Source organism: Trachinotus anak, unplaced genomic scaffold (assembly GCF_046630095.1).
Source record: "Trachinotus anak isolate AG129_WGS33_773 ecotype Australia unplaced genomic scaffold, CSIRO_AGI_Tana_v1 ptg000010l, whole genome shotgun sequence".
Taxonomy (NCBI): Eukaryota; Metazoa; Chordata; class Actinopteri; order Carangiformes; family Carangidae; genus Trachinotus; species Trachinotus anak.
The window spans coordinates 20,788,292-20,806,917 of NW_027273861.1; the positions used below are offsets into that span (position 1 = coordinate 20,788,292).

Genomic DNA, 18,626 nt, shown 5'->3' on the forward strand with positions numbered 1-18,626 from the left:
AAGACAAGGTAACGTTTGGTCATTTTATCTTTTGTTTTTTATGCTATGTCTGTCTATTTATGGTTTAGTATACATGCCTGTTTGTATTTATCAAACCATGTGCACATTTTTTTTAATGCAAAATTATATTTTCTGATTCTAAATGATACCATAGTTTATCAACCTATGAGGGGAACTGTATAGAAACACTGTGTGTGTATAAATGTATTTTTATACCAAAAATGGGTTAAAAAAAATTAAAATGGGTTAAGTTAAGTTAGTAACTTTAGCTGAGGGTGATGAGGGTGCAAACTGAAAACACTATTTCAATTCATCCACTTCATATACTGCTAAAAACATATACAACAACAACACAATAGTAGAGTTATAAATTGAAAGGTTTCATTAAATTGAAGTCCATAAAATAAATCCTCCACGATACAAAACCACACTGACAGCTGATGTGACATGTAATTGATCACATTCAACGTTAATGTTTTAGCACAATTAGTCCTTACCCATTTGCCTAATTGTCTTGAAGGACAGCCTCCTCACTTCCAGCACTTTCTGATTTGATCACTAGGGGGCGAGGAATGCCAACAAACTGTCTACCTCTACCCATCACATCAAACCCAGGACTGAATGTACCTCCTGACCCACAATGCCTCTTCTGCACAATCATGCATCCCTGAATCTTTGTTTTGTACTTTGTATAACAAACTTACTAATAATGATTCTTGCTACATACTCAGAAAATAACAAAATGCCATTTGCAATAATGTGCAAAAATCCAAATATGTTTATCTTTTGTGCACAGAACAGAATTAAAATAGCATCACACATAAATATATTTAATAAGTAATATTTTACTTATTTTTTTTCCTTTATTGAAGCAAAGAGGATCTAAAAATATTTATAATCCTGGTAGGTTTAAAAGAAATGGGATTTTTGACATAGGAGCTTAATAGCTGAGCTAAGTTAAACAGAGGGTTACAAATAAAAGAATGACTGAAGTGAGTACTAACCTTGAGCAAGGCCAGGGCTACATTGAAGATGATGTTCAGACCCTGGAAGTAAGAGGAGAATTATATGTGAATACAGAATAATGTAAAGACAATAATTTCATGTTTATGTGTATCAGCATGTTTTAAAATTCTGACAGTTATTTCAGCACATGAGTGTATATCAGTTTTTGATTACACTGAAACTCAACTTATGCCCAACCAGAATCTATGGAGAGTGAGTTCATAGTGATGGGATGCTCTGCTGCAGACATGCTTTCTGATCTTCCTGATTTAAGGTGAAAAAAATTAACCTGAATCCAGAAACATTCCCTATTACAAATTTTAACAACAACTTAAAGCAACAATATTGTCATAAATCTGCAGTGCAAAGGAACATTACTGCCTGGGCAAGAATTGTGACCTCTAAATGACATTTTCTACTTTTTACTGTGAATGAAATGTTCAGCAGAAATGACAAATTGTCAAGGAAGAGAACATGAAACAGAGAGTCAAGTCCTTATAAAAACAAAACTTCAGATTATTATTATTATTTATTTTTTTTAAGACCAAAAGATACCTGACCTGAAACATTTAAATTATAACAGCTAATCACAATTACCTTACTGACATTTATCTGCTGATATCAAACTTGCCCACAAAGCATATTGAGCATATTGAATTTATTACACATTATTTCTTAGTTGGTTAAATTGTTTATTGCATAAGCCATAAATGTCATCTGTGTCTGAAAACTGCTGCACAGACGAAACTCATCATTAATGTAACTAAATGTAAGGCTGCTGTTGCTGCAGCATAAAGGAACGTCTAACAAATCAAACCACAGACAGATACTGCAAAAAAAAAGAAAAAAATTGAAATTTCTCTATGTTTTATTTATTTCATCTATTATGTTTCTATATAAATCATTATTGTGCTGTGTAGATTATAGCATTACAAAGTTCTCTGACATGTGTAAATACATGCCGTGATACTGTGTTTTTTCCTCCATCTTTTTCTGTTTATACAACGATTGTGATTTTGACACAGAGAGAAAGAAAATGTAAAGCTGATGTCAGCACTGCATGGGAACACCCGTCTCCTTGGTCTCCGTGACAACCAGTTCACATGGCAACACAGAGCTAAAAATATCTGGACAGCTCTAAAAATAACTGGAGAAAGAGAAAAGAAAGGGAGCTCTGCCTTCATATTCCTGTCTTTGCACGCCTCAAGATGGTGCTACAGTGCTGAGGCAGGATCAAAGGTGCGTATGAGAGAAAGAAAGATAATCTCAGAACATGTGTATCTGAGCAAGACAGATGCATGGGGAGAATGAGATAAACATACAGAGAGAGGAGATATGATGGCATAGGCTGGGAAGGGGATGGGGGAATAGGCAGAGGGATGTGTGAAGGCTCAAGACTAAATGACGAGTGCAAAAAAGTTTTACAAATGACCTAAAAAAACCTTCATGTGATGTCAAGGTGTGAGCCTGGGACTTTCCACCACTCAGCAGAAGTTAAGTCTCTTGTATCAGTGGCAAAACACAAGACTACATAAAAGTCCAGAAGCTAGTGACTTACTATTTCAAGATATGAAGTGGTACTGAGAGGGAAATCATGGGAAAACAGCAGCTGACTGAGTATGAGGAGAGTGATTAATAAAAAGACAGAACAAGTATAAAGAAAAGACAGAAAATAAGAAGATGCCAAATAAGAAGCCATCAAGTAAAGCTGATGATGAAGAGAATAGAGAGTGTAAAGAAGAGGACAGCAGAGAGGGAGGCAGGAGATGAGAACTCTGGTTTAACGAGCAGATTCTCATCATGCGGCTCATTGGGTGAGAAAGACCTGGGAAACTTTTAATTGTTCTGCCTGCGGCCAATAGGCAAACAGAGGGGAGAGAGCGACTGAGGGAGGGAGGGAGGGGAAGTGGAAAAAAGTGGTGGAGGAAAGCAGAAAGAGAGAGAAAGGTGGAAGAAGTGAAGAGAGTGTTATGACTTGGCTTTGATATTTTATGTAACCAAACTTTTCAAATCAACACAAAGATTTAAAACAAATGTAAACTCACCAACTTTCTATTGGACACACAAACATAAAAAGTAACACAGAAAAATAACTCCACTAGAGGGAGTAACAAGCAGTAAATTAGTGACTCATGTCTAATGACTTAGTCCTGAAATTATGCTGGTGTTTGTCAATTCCTTATGCTTTTACATACATTTAAGGCTGGGAAATGGATAGTGCAGCTCAGAACAGATCATGACAGAATCTCTTGTTATGTGTAATGTCTATTCTTCATCTGCTCATGTTGGATGTGGTGTTCCACAAAGCTCTCTCCTTAGCCCCCATTATTTTGAGTTTATATGCTCCAAACACAATATTTATTTCACATAAGGACACAGCTGCATGTTCTAGCTCCAGACAGAAGCCTCGCCTCAGCCAAGCACTCCCAGTGCAACCTCATTACACTTTTGGCTTCACCACATCTTTCTGGCAGCTTTACTTGACACCTGATCCAAGTCGCCAAATCATACAGCCATCATACAGATTAGATGGAAGCAAAACTCGGGCATGCACGATCACCCTGGTAAAAAGTACACCTATAGTGACTACACTATAGGTGTACTTTTTACCAGCATGGGTCAGTCTAGTGACTACCACGGGAGTCCAATAACAAAACACTCTGGGAGTTTAGATCAACAGAAACCCTTTGAGATTTCTCCATTGTTATGCATATGGGGGTCAAACTCCCTCAACAGAACGATGTATTCCCTGACGGGTGTCCTCTACAGAAACCCACTGAAAGACTCCAAGAAAAAAAATCTGAACTTATTTCATAAAATATTTCATATAAATGAATATATAACCAGTTTTATGCCACTTATTTAATTTTAATGTAAATGACATTGTAGCACTGTAAAAATAAAAAAGGCGCAATAAAAATAAATTTACATATCATTTACATTATTAACTCCACACAGACTCAAGGTGGTGCTGCTGACCACTGCAGAACTGAATAGGAGTTGATATGCAGCCAGGGAGTCAGTATTCTCTGGGCTGCTACTACCTGATGAGCGTCAGTAGTCTTCGTTAGCATGCTACAATCTACAAAAGAAATTCTGTGGAGCCTTTGAGTGTCGTAAGATTTTGTTTCATTCTTTCTTCTTTTTTAAATTGTTCATTGTTTTAGAGTTTTCTATCGTCTCCATGAAAGCCAGCAGGTTTAAGCAAGCAACTTCACATCACACAGCTGCACATGCGGTTTTGCATCTGCAAGGCACCATTTGACTGGTCAAGCTCCCCTGTGATCTCTGTGATCTCAGTGGAAAAACATTTTAAGGAAAATGTTGTCACAAAAATGTCACATAATTTTTGAAGATAAAATGAATAACTTTTACAATGGCAATAGTCACAGTATTATAGTAGTATATATATAGTAGTATAGTCTATTAATATCTTGAAGCAGTGAGCCCAACATAAAAAGTATTATTGGTTACAAACCTGAGGTAAACTAGTGTTTTTTTGAAAAAAATCTACTCGAGAGAAGCTTTCTGTAAAAATGTTTCAGAGCAAGAATCAAGCAGTGATTATGATCGTGTTAAGAGATCTTTCTGAAATTAAATGGGTGATTGTATCAACCATAAAAAGCCTGATCAGTGCATCCCTATTGATTACACTGGGTAGACAGAAGGGCAGAATGGAGATTATGGCCACTGAGAGTCAGTAAAGTTCAACCAACTGCTATCTCTTTGTCCTTCTCTTTCACGCTTCCTTCTTCCTGCCTACCGACATCCTACTAACCTCTGCAACAATTATTACTTCCTTTCCATAGGGTTGGGCATCGAGAACCGGTTCCAAATTAGAAGTGGTTCAAAACTTCTGAATCCAAAGGAATCATTAAGAAATTTTAATTTCAGTTCTGCTTATCGGTTCCTTTCACTGGGGCTAGTTTCAGTTTCACTAGACATGACCACATGGGATCAGAATTATTAAAATCCAAATGACACCTAACCCTATCTTTCCAGATGTTTGACTCCTTCCCCACTTGCCTCTGGACAATGTGGACCAAACAACTCTAACACTGCTCCCAGAACAATGTAGTGCTGTGAGTTAAATTGTACCTCGCAGAGCAGCAGGTCAGTGATGTGGAACACCATGCACAGGGGGAACTTGGCAGTGAAGAGGGTAAGAAACCACTGGGAGGCATACATGTGCGCCTCTAGGTTCAGCTCCTGGAAGTGGGACCACAGGTCTGGAAGCTGTTCCTGTAGGAGCAGATAGAGGAGGAGGAAGAAGAGAAACTTGTGAGATAAAACAGCACTTACAAAAATATAAAAATGCGGCTCCGCTTGTCATTTCAATTTTACATTATTTCATTTTTACTCATGCTTTATTAAATCATACTGTCTCACTGAGATGATAATCTCTTTCAAGAGCACAAGAACAAAACAAAAAGTTTCAAACAACACAGTTCAATACCATGTCAGAGACATAATTCAAATTAATCAAATTAAATTATCTAATTAAAAGATACTATATAATACACATTCAAAATTTGCCATTTACAAATCTGTATTTTAGATGAGTGATTCTAACTTTGCAGATTTTAGCTGTATGATAATCTGTTTCATATAATCCACAGGGTGTGAGAGCACCAGAATTGTCAATATTATATCATAATATGTATTTTCATATCTAATGAGGGCAAAAGAAAATCATTACATTCATTCCTTTTTTCCACCCATCACTTCCTCACCATTTTTATGTTGTTGTGGTTTTAATTTTATATACTTCTCTTTTGACAGCGGTAGGTTTCAGGTAGAAAAGTGTGTGTGCGTGTCTTGGAGTGCATATAGGATTCAATTAACCAGATAGCAATCCACTTTGGCAGCTAACACTTACCATGTCACATGACACCTCACTGGATCAGATAGTGAGCTTCCACCTACATGCTAATAATTAACAGTCAATGCTAAAATCCTTACATTAATCATGTTAAGTCGATGCTAACCGAGTTGATCCTAATTCTGAGAGGGGCCAGGATGGATTTCAGGGCCAAATTAAACTTTACTCAGTGACTGGATCTAGGCTGTAATATCTGAGTGTGATGGGACTTAACACCAAGAATTGATAACATGTGATACTCTACTATATTTTTGACCAGAAACACAGAATAAACAAGGTGACAAAAAACATGTTGACTGACAACATGAAAAACTGAATATGATCAAACTTTTCTTACTTCTATGGAAAAAAAACACAGTTCGTAAAGCTATTTGTACTGTCTAGTCCTTTCTTTTTTGTGGCATTTTACAAGCCCTGCACTCAATTAGTAATTAAATGAAACAGCCCAGGGGACCTTCGTTCTCAGGAAAAAGAAAATGTTGGAAAAATCAAATCTTGGGTAAATTAATAGTCATTAAGACTTGTCTGTTCATCCAAGATATGTGAAGTGAATTTCATGGCATTTAAATTCATGATGTTACCAAAATGACTGATTAACATTTTTAGTTTTGAGCCATAACTGCGGTGCCTCATGGCTAAATCATTTCAATTTCTGCCATACGTGGTGAAATTAATCATTTCTTCAACTACAGCCAGAGGTGTCTGAAATAACGTGTGATGAATGAACAGAGAACAGAAACAAAAATCAATGAAAAAACTGGGACCGACTTGTACCCAAAGCCTTACAGAGTTTTGAAGTGGGAGGAGCTATTTCATAGCCTTACATGTTGGTCTGTTACACAGAACCATCTGCAAAGGCTTCATTGGAAACTGTTTGGAAAAGGGCATGCACATCATCAAAGTTACATCAGCTGCCATTAGCATGATACATCTGCAATCTCCAACTGTGGGCAATTAGGCTTGGATTGTGGGTAATGTTGTCACCAGGTTTTGAATGCACGGAAGAAAAAAGATGATATCTCTGATTCTGCTGCACTGATTTGACTGTCCATCACAAGTACAATCCTAAATTTGGGGGGTGTTTTTTTTACGCAACACTGAGGCTTACCGTTTAAAGAAATGGGAAGGCAGAATGGGGTTAAACATTTCCAGAACCAACAGCCTCTCCCACTTCACGCCTCAATTTCATCCAACAGTGTGTCCATCCATCCAGTCAGTCGTCTCCTCAGCATTATGTTGCTACATCATTTTAAGACATTTCACTGCATTTCAAGAATAAGAAAACACTGCATCACTAACCTGCATCAGCCTCTCCAGCTGGTAGAACTTGCAGTGGAGATCTTCAAAGTTGTTCTTGTAGAGAGCTCTGAGGCCGTATTCGTACATGATTTTCACCAACACACAGAAGGCCTGTTCCTCAGGCATCTGAAAGAATGCGGCACCTTTAAACTAATGGCTACATGAAGCTCAACTTTATAAACCTGACTGTCCAAAACGTATAACTAGTGCCACAAAGGAAACAAGGATACTTTGTTTGGAGCTCTTTGGAACATTTGTTGGACACAGACTTCAAGACAAGAAACAGATTCATTCTTTATCTGCATGTCAGTTACAGTCCAGCACTTTGATGCTACCAGACCAGGGTCAAATTTTATTTTGGTAAACCCCACCCATCTGCTCCTTAAACCAGATGCAAGACAAATAACATTTTATTTTCTGACATTATTTGTCTGGCTCTAAATGGAGGAACAGACAAAGAAAGTGAAGGTCTGAGCGACTTAAGAGCAGACATTCTAACGCGTTTTCATGTGCAAGAAAGTGTTCAAAAATATGCTTTTATGTGTGAGCACTTTACTGTTTCTGTGTGTTTCAGTGAATGTGTAGCTTGGATGAATGAAGATAAGAGGCATGAGAGAAAGCTTAACACTGTGTTTGTGTGTATCTGTGAGGGTATATGGGTTTATTTCTCCTTACACAAACACACTCACTTGCAGACGGTGTGGTGAGGTGATATTTAATCAGAGTGACAGTATGTGTTTGGGGCTGAATGGGCTCCTGCAGGTAAACCTGAACCCCTATTAATATTCCTGACATCTCCTCTATAACCTCTCCCTTCTTCCCCTATAACCCGCTTGCCTCCTCCTCCTGTATAACCTCACTTTCTTTTACTGCTGCTCTCCCCCTTATATCTCCTCCTCAACTTTACACCTTTCTCTCCTATATACCTCATTACACTTCACCGAAATCATCCATAGCCCCTCTCCAAGACTCTCCTACCATCTCTCCTCACTCCACTTCTCCTGACCTCTCCCTTCCCCTCCACTCTCCCTCTATCCTCCTCCTCTTTAACCTTTGCTGCCCTTGTCGTTTGGACATCAACCAAACTTCCACCACCCTCTCTCCTCCACTTGGGACACCCGCCTCCACATGTCAACTCCTCTGTTTTATCCTCCATCTGCCTTTTAATACTTTCCTCAAAGAACATTTCAGGTGTGTTTCACGCAGGCAAGTTGAAATACATGCACAACAAACAAGAAACACTGAACAAAGGATTGAGAAGAAAGAAATGTGTAAATATGTAAGGGAAAGGGAATATAGAGCTGTGTGATTGCCAGTGACCTTGAAAACAAATGTGTGAGAGAACGAATTAATGTCTGTTGGTCCTCTTTCTCATTCCCTCTATTAATCAAAATCATTCTGCTATAAACTGTTTTCATTCAAGCAGTCAGCAACTTTCTTTTCAGCCAGAGACAGTCTTTCTATCTCCCTGTCTCTCTCAGCCTCCATCGAATCTGTTATATTGTCTCAGTTCTGTTTTATTACACCTTGTACAAGCGAACAGACTTGGTTTCTGTGGAGTGAGTGAGGTGTAGGTGCAGCTGCACAATGCTGACATTATTTCTTCATGAAGGTTTTAGCCTTGATAACTACTATGCTCAAACACAGTCTTTTTAGCATCAAGTTTATAATCAAACAGCTCCAGAGAGCTTATATTTTGCAAGCACAAGGCAAGGAAAAGCACAAGGTGAAGGTTTGTTGAGTGAATGTATTGAATGGAAATGCAAAAGATTTATTTTTTGGCTTTACTTCTTTTGTTGTTGAGAAAGTATATGTGTGCAGAGCAGCAAAAGTGTTCATACTGTGACAGATGAACTGACTCAACTCAAAAAAAGGTTGTTTTGCTTGACCCATGTCTGCATGTGTGTACAGTGCATCCAGCAAGTATTCACAGCGCTTCACTTTTTCCACATTTTGTTATGTTACAGCCTGATTCCAAAATGGATTAAATTCATTTTTTACCTCAAAATTCTACACACAATACCCCATAATGACAAAGTGAAAAATGTTTGCTTGAAATATTTGCAAATATATTAAAAATAAAAAAGAAAAAAAAATCACATGTACATAAATATTCACAGCCTTTGACATGACACTCAAAATTGAGCTCAGATGCATCCTGTTTCCACTGATAATCCTTCTTATGTTTCTGCAACTTGATTGGAGACCACCTGTGGTAAATTCAGTTGACAGGACATGATTTGGAAAGGCACACACCTGTCTATATAAGGTCCCATAGTTGACAGTGCATGTCAGAGCCCAAACCAAGCCATGAGGTCCAAGGAATTGTCTGTAGACCTCCGAGACAGGATTGTATCGAGGCAAAGATCTGGGGAAGGGTACAGAAAAGTTTCTGTAGCACTGAAGGTCCCAATGAGTACAGTGGCCTCCATCATCCGTAAATGGAAGAAGTTTGGAACCTCCAGGACTCTTCCTAGAGCTGGCCGCCCGGCCAATCTGAGCGATTGGGGCAGAAGGGCCTTAGTCAGGGAGGTGACCAAGAACCCGATGGCCACTCTGACAGTGCTCCAGCGTTGCTCTGTGGAGAGAGGAGAACCTTCCAGAAGGACAACCATTTCTGCAGCACTCCGCCAATCAGGCCTGTATGGTAGAGTGGCCAGGCGGAAGCCACTCCTCAGTAAAAGGCATATGACAGCCCGCCTGGAGTTTGCCAAAAGGCACCTGAAGGACTCTCAGACCATGAGAAACAAAATTCTCTGGTCTGATGAAACAAAGATTGAACTCTTTGGCCTGACTGCCAAGCGTCATGTCTGGAGGAAACCAGGCACCGCTCATCACCTGGCCAATACCATCCCTACAGTGAAGCATGGTAGTGGCAGCATCATGCTGTGGGGATGTTTTTCGGCAGCAGGAACTGGGAGACTAGTCAGGGTCGAGGGAAAGATAAATGCAGCAATGTACAGAGACATCCTTGATGATAACCTGCTCCAGAGCGCTCTGGACCTCGGACCAGGGCGAAAGTTCATCTTCCAACAGGACAACGACCCTAAGCACACAGCCAAGATAGCAAAGGAGTGACTTTGGGACAACTCTGTGAATGTCCTTGAGTGGCCCAGCCAGAGCCCAGACTTGAACCCGATTGAATATCTCTGGAGAGATCTGAAAATGGCGGTGCACCGACGCTGCCCATCCAACCTGATGGAGCTTGAGAGGTTCTGCAAAGAAGAATGGGAGAAACTGCCCAAAAATAGGTGTGCCAAGCTTGTAGCATCATACTCAAAAAGACTTGAGGCTGTAATTGCTGCCAAAGGCGCTCCAGCCAAGTATTGAGCAAAGGCTGTGAACACTTATGTACATGTGATTTTTTTGTTTTTTATTTTTAATATATTTGCAAAAATTTCGAGCAAACATTTTTCACTTTGTCATTATGGGATATTGTGTGTAGAATTTTGAGGTAAAAAATGAACTTAATCCATTTTGGAATAAGGCTGTAACATAACAAAATGTGGAAAAAGTGAAGCGCTGTGAATACTTTCTGGATGCACTGTATGTACTGTATCAGTCTATACATCTATCTGGACAATGTGTTGACCATAAAATAGCAGGCTCAGTGAATGGAGGGATGACAAGTTTACTCACGTGCAGCAGGAGAACGGCAGCGAGGAACGACTGACCCTGACAATAACCAATTTCCTCATCATAGACAGAGTAGGCCTGTGTGAGAAAATGAAAAGGAAAGAGAAAAATTCATTTTGGTTATTCTGTCAGCCAGATATCAGAAATCACTGACATCAATCACCATGGTTTAAAATGTATAAAAATTGATGCTGGAATGTGACAACCTCAAATTTTATCCATATTTTCGCTTTCACTTTAACATGGTCTTGTATAAATTGAATATAGTTCACCCAAAACACATTTAAAAAGCAAAACTGTAACATCTTTAAAAGTCGACATCTTGGAGACAAGAATTTTACAGTTGTGATAAATTATAATTAATATTTTTTGGAATTGACAGAATAGTGACCTGTGATGTGATAATGGGTGTTAGTACAGCTAAACTGAGTTCAAAAACAAATACTAACACCCACACTACCAACTACTCAGCAGGTGTTTTGAGAAAGCTGACTACTGACAGTCTCGCACAGGTGCTAATGACATATCCTTTTAATACTAGGACTATCAAAAACTATACCATCACCATGGTTGTGACATTACTCATTCACAAGTGTGAATATGATCCAAAGGGCGGTTTTGTGCTGCCTTTGTCTGACAAAATCTATGACAAAACAAGGTACGATTTATTTGTTAAGCCTGAGGCAATGGAAATTGCTAAGGGTTACTTTAAAGAAGACATGTTTTCGTTTTTTTTTAGATGATACAAGAATAAATATATCAGGTAAATCTGGATAAGTCTGGCTAGAGGTCTACCACACGGTACTCATCTGAATACTTTAGTGCAACTACCTGCCTCACAGGTGGTTGCACATCTCGGGGACGCACAGCTCAGCCACAGTCTGATACAGTTACAGCAGTCAATGAACAACTAAACTGGAGCAGCCAGGCTATTTAGTGCCTTTCACTTCAGCATTCAGAGAGGGATGAATGTCAGTTTAACGGCTACATAAAGCATCAGTTATCTTCGGTTATGTTGCTGGAGTTATTTGATGTCTAACACAGGTTACGATAGCATGAGCAGGGATCAAGAACAGTAGTAAACTATGCTCGAGTCGTTCTGAAAAATGTGTTTCTCGTGACCACATGGTATGGTTATGCTTTTAATATGCTCAACATTCTTCTTTCAGATTCTTTTTATACAAACTTAAGAGTCAGTAGCAAGTCACCATTTGATCCTAAAAGTATAACGCCTTGTTGATCTTCCAGCTGGTACTAGTTGTAGCACTTTAATGTAAATCTTGTCAGAGCTTCAGCACATACAGAGGACATTTCCTAAGAGCCAGGTTCTCTCCAGTACCAGGGGTTTTCCTTTTTTCAGAGGAATTTCCCTGGAGATCTCTCTCTGTCTTTGGTTTTCTCTTTGTTAGTGTCCACCACTCTCATAAGGGATATTACATCTCAACCCCCCTCATCCCCCCTCCCCTTCCCCTGTACCATAGTCAGACTGGCCATTGGGTATACCAGGACAAATCCTGGTGGACCATCCTAAAGCACAAAAATTTTACCAGCCCTGCCAGTCTCTTTACTGGGCTTCTCAGCGTACCTGTCATTTGGGGTGCACATTAGAGCGTACTGTGTGTGTGTGTTCCCGGACTGGGCTCACTGGCCACTCACAACCAACCCTCACCCTCATATTTAACTAACGTTAGCTTGAATAAATCTAACCTCAGCACAGGGCAGTTGTTGACATTTGCATCACTCACCATGAAGACCGTGCCATTAACAAACCAAGCACCGGTTGGGGTAGGAAGGCCAGATTCATTGCCCCGTTAAAGCTCGAACTATGTTGTTGCTGCAGTAGTAAGAGCAGAGGGCATCTGTCCAATTAGAAAAAACCTGGATGGTTCCATCAAAGTGTGAAGGACTGAACAAGGAGAGTAACCTTCAAATGACCGTTCAGAAGCACTGTCTCAAAACAGTCGGTAGTTGACACACACCACCAATCATGCTAATGACCAAAACAGGCAGGCCCTTTCACAGTGTAAACACAGACCCACGGAGAGGCAAAAGTGTCTAAAACCATTCGACCCGTAACAGTTCTCAAAATTCATGGTTTGGGTGAGACCTTGATTTCTGAAACACAATAACAGTCATACCCCTTGGTGAATGTTGCGTTTCCATCTTCCAGTGTCACGTCATAAGATCATGGACATTTGTCCTGCAGTGTAAGTCTCTGTTTCAGAATCATTAAACCCCTAATTCTGAGATAAACCACCTCACCTGACCTCTTCTTATAACCTGGTGGGCAAAATCAGCAGCCCATAGGCCCAGAGAGGACAGAAGAGATATCCTGTAATCATATTCCCATATACTCGTCAGTTGTACTCCTGGTAGAGTGTGACAGTGGTGTTAAACGAAACACACTATTTTCTTTTAACATATTTAAATATTGTGTGGTTTTTTTCAGCCCTTATCCAAAACCACTTGAAATGACTAAGCTGGTAAGAGTTCAGTATCGTCCTCACAGATATGTTGGCAGGAGGCTCAGTCTTTGATGGACACACTAACAGCAATCAACCTGCTTACATTGGGTTAAAAGATTCTTTCCCCCTTTCCATGTTTAAAAAATGAGTGTGGACGTCCAGAGCTCCACTGCTGATCTGTTCAGCTAATTTAGGGTTTGATGTGGAGGTAATGGAGAAGTCTTGTGGAGCTGTCTGGAGTGTAATCTACAAGCTGACATGCTTGATGGAGTGTGGCATTCACACGTCCCCAACTCGGTTGTGAGAAGTGCATGCTGACAGATGGATGGGGGAGGTCCTGGTGGGTGAAATCTAAATTTGTTAGCCTGAGCAGATAGTAGGCTCATAGGAATGGATTATTATAATCTATATGCCTAGTTTCTCATAACCAATAAGTACAAGGTTTCTTATTATCTTTGCTGAAAACCTTTTTTAGAAAGTACAAATGTGTGAACAGTCATTATTTAAAAGCTATAATGTGTGTGATGTTCCTCATTACTGGCAAATGTACATCATCGCACCTGTGATCCTAGAGCAGTGTTAGTATGGGCTGAAATAAGGGCCAAAATGAATCTGAACTTGTAAAAATAAAATAATTCAAAATTTATGTAGTAGTAAATTAACCTTTGTAAACCAGTAAAATAAATGTGCATGAGAAATACCCTAATACCCTCATCTCCACCACAAGTTCTGAAAGGTGTAGTAGATATTCAAGATAAACAATGGCTCTTCCACAACCCAGACGGGTTTGTATACATACATAAGACTTTAACGTTTACCAGCAAATTAAATGCACATGAAATGTTTCAGGATCTCAAGGGGAGATGATGGTAACAGAACCACCTACCTTCTGATTGGACTCTGCTTTACATATGCACAAACTTGAATTTTTCATGCAGGCTTTTTTTTTACAGGTTTACAAGGGTAGATTTGCAACTACAAACTTTGGAATGCAAAGCATGTGCTTAACGCTTATTAATATTCTGTTTCATTATTACTACAAAAGTGAAAGCACTGAAAGAAATTGTTTTGGTCATTCATTTAGGGCACACTGATGAAAATATATAGGTCATCGTTGATTCTGCTAAAATGTAATCATTTCTGTTCCAGAGGCAGGAAAACCCCATTTAAAATCCCAAACACAATTGTAATAGCTCAAATAACTACAAGTCTAGCCTTGGAACAGAGCATTTCTTAACAGTGTGTAATATTATTCACTCCATATGTTAAGATAAACATGGTCCTTTTCTCAATGATCCAATATTGCTGTAGATTCAATATTTCCATTTTTCACAGCCTTTAAATGTATCATTGTTTAACTTTGTTGATGTCAAAAATGTTTCTAAAAGCAAATGCTATAACTGATGCCATTCTGTCCAAAAATTTGGAACATAAACTTCAGGTACACACTTTTTTCTGCAGAAATACAGGTGACAGAGATGCTAAATGAGAGAGTTACAGAAGCTACTGAACCACAGGCTAAGCATGATTTCAGCTTTCTATAGTGCAAGTAACCATCAGTGTGCATCTGTGCTGTCAAAGTGTCCTTGAACAAAACAATGAACACTTGTCTGAACACTCCAGACAAGTGTTTCACCGAATTTATTAAAAAGTTATGGAAACTAGCTAAGAGGGATATTGTCCCAGTGGTGAAAGAAACTGAAGTACTGAATGAGGGGATCTGTGAAAACATGTAAGTTTTGACTGTATATATTTTGTCATTCTGTTTCCACAGTTATATCAGTTTTCTGTGTGACATTACTTGCTCAGTGTATAATATAAACAGTTTCTTGCTTTTCCAGGTCAAAGGTCAGTGTCAGCTTCAGAATAGGAAGGGATTCAGCCAGGCAAACTTTTCACCTGAAAATCCTCCTGGCATTGTGTTTACAAATATATAGAACTATCATCAGAAAGGTGGTCACCAGGATATGGACTCGTATCCTGAATAATGTGTGCATGGAAATACTCAGTGATCACTGGGATACACAACATTAGCTTGGTTGATGAGGCATGTTAATGCGTTATCATGTTTGCTTTTTTTCCCTGCTTTGCTTAAGTTCAGTTTCCATGGAAATATAGAGGATAATCTTTTTATCCATCTATGTGAAAGTCACAGGTTTTGAATACCCACACCAGCTGGGAGAATAATGTTCCTCTCCCTGAAAACCCACTGTTCAGTGTGTCCTTGAGAGAGGCAGTTAACCCCGGACTGCTGCAGCGTGCCTTCCGAGTGACCACCAGTAGATGTCTGGGGTTGTACAGGTTAGCTGAAAGTGTGACTGAGTGGAACATTAAGAGAATGAAGCAGATTATCAGAGAAAAAGGGCACGGAGTTGAAGTGACCTTCCCCGGAGAATAAAGGTTAGAAAATAAAAGACTCCAGGCTTATTACTGAGTAGAATATGAAGATGAACATAAAACTTGTCCTGGATCCTCTGTGCCTGGAACCCACTCATGCCTCAAGATCCAACCAACCTTATCAACAGCAAATCTACATGGATTTGCATACAAATGAAGGCTGGCTCGCCACTGACCTAGTTGGGTCCAGACTGGATGCTAACCCTTCCTGACAGGTTCTCCCAGAGCGCTGACCGGCCATAGTCTACATCTGCAGTGCCAGGAAAATACAAAGGCGCAAAAGTTCTACTTCATCATTCTACAACTACCTTTGGCTTTAATGAATAGAGAAAACACTTCTATGATATACTACATCTATATTTGTGGTTACTGTATACCTTCTGTAGATTCATTTCATCTGATTTTGCCTCATGTGCACAGGTTTCTGTTCATTACTTAATTACAGTGCACATGCTTTTAGCATAGCATCACTTACTGAAAGATGGTCGACTGACCAAAATATTCCTTTTTATTTCACTGTTTCAATTACAATCAGTTCTGATGAAAAACAGTTCTGATTTTTTTATTTGTAGAATCTTTTTTTAAGTTCTCTGTTGGTGTGCAGGCCCTTACATATATAGTGCCCTACATTTATTATCCACTATTTTATTTCCGAGTCCAAATTCGAAATGTGAAATTGATGCTTTATGCAGTTCTCTCATGAATTCCCACAATGGTGGAATTTACAGTTGTGCGTCACTAAACCTGTCAGCAATGATACAAAATAACAATGATTCATAAGTGTCTGAAGTTTCAGTTTACTGCTGACTTTAAAGGAAACTACTGAGTGTATATCATACAGGGTCTAGTGAAAGTGAAGGGGGAGTGATTTCTGGCAAAATGTTTTGGCCAAAATGTTTGTACAAAACTGAATATACAGGTTAATTTGTAGTCCCACAGAGTTGGTTCAATTTCCTGAGTATAATAAATCAATGCTAGACCAGTAAGTTTAATTTATTTTTAGTTTATTTGCCCTTTAGTCCTTATGTTCAACAAATTGTTTTATATTATGTTGTTAGGGGTTGGGTTTTATAATCAAGACTATTTAAGTTGCAATTAGACTTTTCAGTTATTTCATGCTGTGTCTGTCTCTGTGGTTAAAAGTTTATGTTACGATTAAGATTTCCAATTAATGCGTTGATTAATGATGTGTGTCTGCAAAATCCACTCTATTAGTGAAGACACTTCACAGGTGTAAGAGCAGTTTGTTATTGTAGAAGTTAACCGGTAATGATCAGTGAGCTGTTCAGTTGTTGAGGAGCATTAGGAAATCTATTGAAAACTCTGTAGCATTTATATGTAACTCGTTCCGAAGCTTCTGTTTGTGATAGAGTTGTTGGATATATGGTGTAGGGCAACGCAAAGTCATCTGTGCATAAAAAACTGTCTTGGTTGAGTTCACAGCTGCAGTCAGGCTAAGAGGACAGTGACAGAGATTAAGGCTGGCTTTAATACATTACAGTAGTGCTGACCTTGGTTTTTGTCTGAATAAAGTGTACCGTGTGTCTTCACAGATAATTACCTCAGGATGTGAGTCTACTGGGACCCTCTCCTTACAGCATTTATTTTCCTCATTCATTTTAATGGAAAGCAGGCAGTGCTACTTGTTTTATTTTGGTACCAGGCTCGTGGCTGATCAACAAAAGGTCAGCATGAAGGGCTGTTCAATAGTGTATGTGTATATTTGTATGGATGAGATTAAGTTTTGGCTATGTTATATGCCATGGTTGCATTTAATATTAACCATTGTTGAGAAGATTTTTTTCTGTTTCCTTTGTATGCATGTATCAACATGGGGTCTATATGAGACAATCATCTATTAAATCACATCTTTATATAGTAAAATCTTTAAAACAGTACAGAGGGATTGGCATACATTTAAACTTTTACAAACTACAGGAGCATTGCTGTTCATGTAGAATTTCAGGAATTTTATAAAACAAAGGTGGGCACAGCTCCCTACTTCACTCATATACTTAAAATGAGATATACTGATGTACAACGCATGGTAATTGTGACTGTGCTGATGTTGTGCCCTTAGCCATGCTTTCTCAGATATATTTGGCTGTCACCGTTACTGACAGTCTATAAATAATAACAAGCAATATAACATAAAATGTTGTACTTAAGTGGAAAACTGAGGTCAGAACAGCCTTTCAGCACTCATGCAAACTCAGGCTACATCTCATATGCTCATATCCCCCACTAAATTTTAGCCTCAAGGACGTCTCCTCAGGATCAGCCTGGCAGCACAACGCAGGAGCAATCATTAAATAACTCAGAGTCGTTAAAATGATTAATTTACTTCTGCCTCTAAAAACGTCCCCATCTAAACTAGTCATACTAGGCCTTAATTGTTTTACAATACAAGCATGGAGCATTCTGTAACTACATGGTCTATTTCTTGCCTCTGATTTGATATTCAAAAACCATTTTTGGTGGGTAATCTGAGAGAAATCTGCCACCTACATAACAGCCACAATGTTTTTCCGCTTAAAAAATTGGAAGAAAAGATAAATGACTGTCCACTGAGGGGTGCGTATGTCCGGTATGTCGTGTAGGAAGGGTTCATGTTGATGTCTCAGTAAAGGTGGGCACTGTCAATCATATATTGTAGAGCCAATTTGAAATGCCAAGCAAATTCCTACTGAGCCTTGCCAGGCCACAAAGAGAAAACAAAACAGAAAAAAAAAACGAATGGCTGGCATCATGGGGATAGGCACAAAATTTAGAGGGTTTAGCAGACGTTTCAAAATTAGCTTCTCATCTCACAGCATTTGATTCTCAAAAGAAAGTTTTCAAAAATGTTCAAACACAGCATGAACGAGTTTGTGCAGAGATTTGCCTTCTGTTCCATGATGCCACAGAGAAACGGAGGAAACAAACAGTATTTTATAATCCAG

The 18,626-nt window shown here is 39.0% G+C and overlaps 1 protein-coding gene across 4 annotated transcripts in view; it reads right to left on the bottom strand.

The window, feature by feature from the left end:
- Window positions 1-18,626, bottom strand: part of rabgap1l (RAB GTPase activating protein 1-like) — a 114,761-nt gene that overhangs the window by 28,135 nt on the left and 68,000 nt on the right. For all 4 annotated transcript variants that reach the window (XM_071486085.1, XM_071486082.1, XM_071486084.1 and 1 more), the window contains exons 15-18: window positions 10,826-10,900; window positions 7,187-7,312; window positions 5,104-5,247; window positions 1,005-1,046 (exon numbers count right to left, since the gene is read on the bottom strand). In XM_071486085.1, coding sequence (XP_071342186.1) covers window positions 1,005-1,046; window positions 5,104-5,247; window positions 7,187-7,312; window positions 10,826-10,900 — 387 coding nt within the window. The remainder of the gene's footprint in view (window positions 1-1,004; window positions 1,047-5,103; window positions 5,248-7,186; window positions 7,313-10,825; window positions 10,901-18,626) is intronic.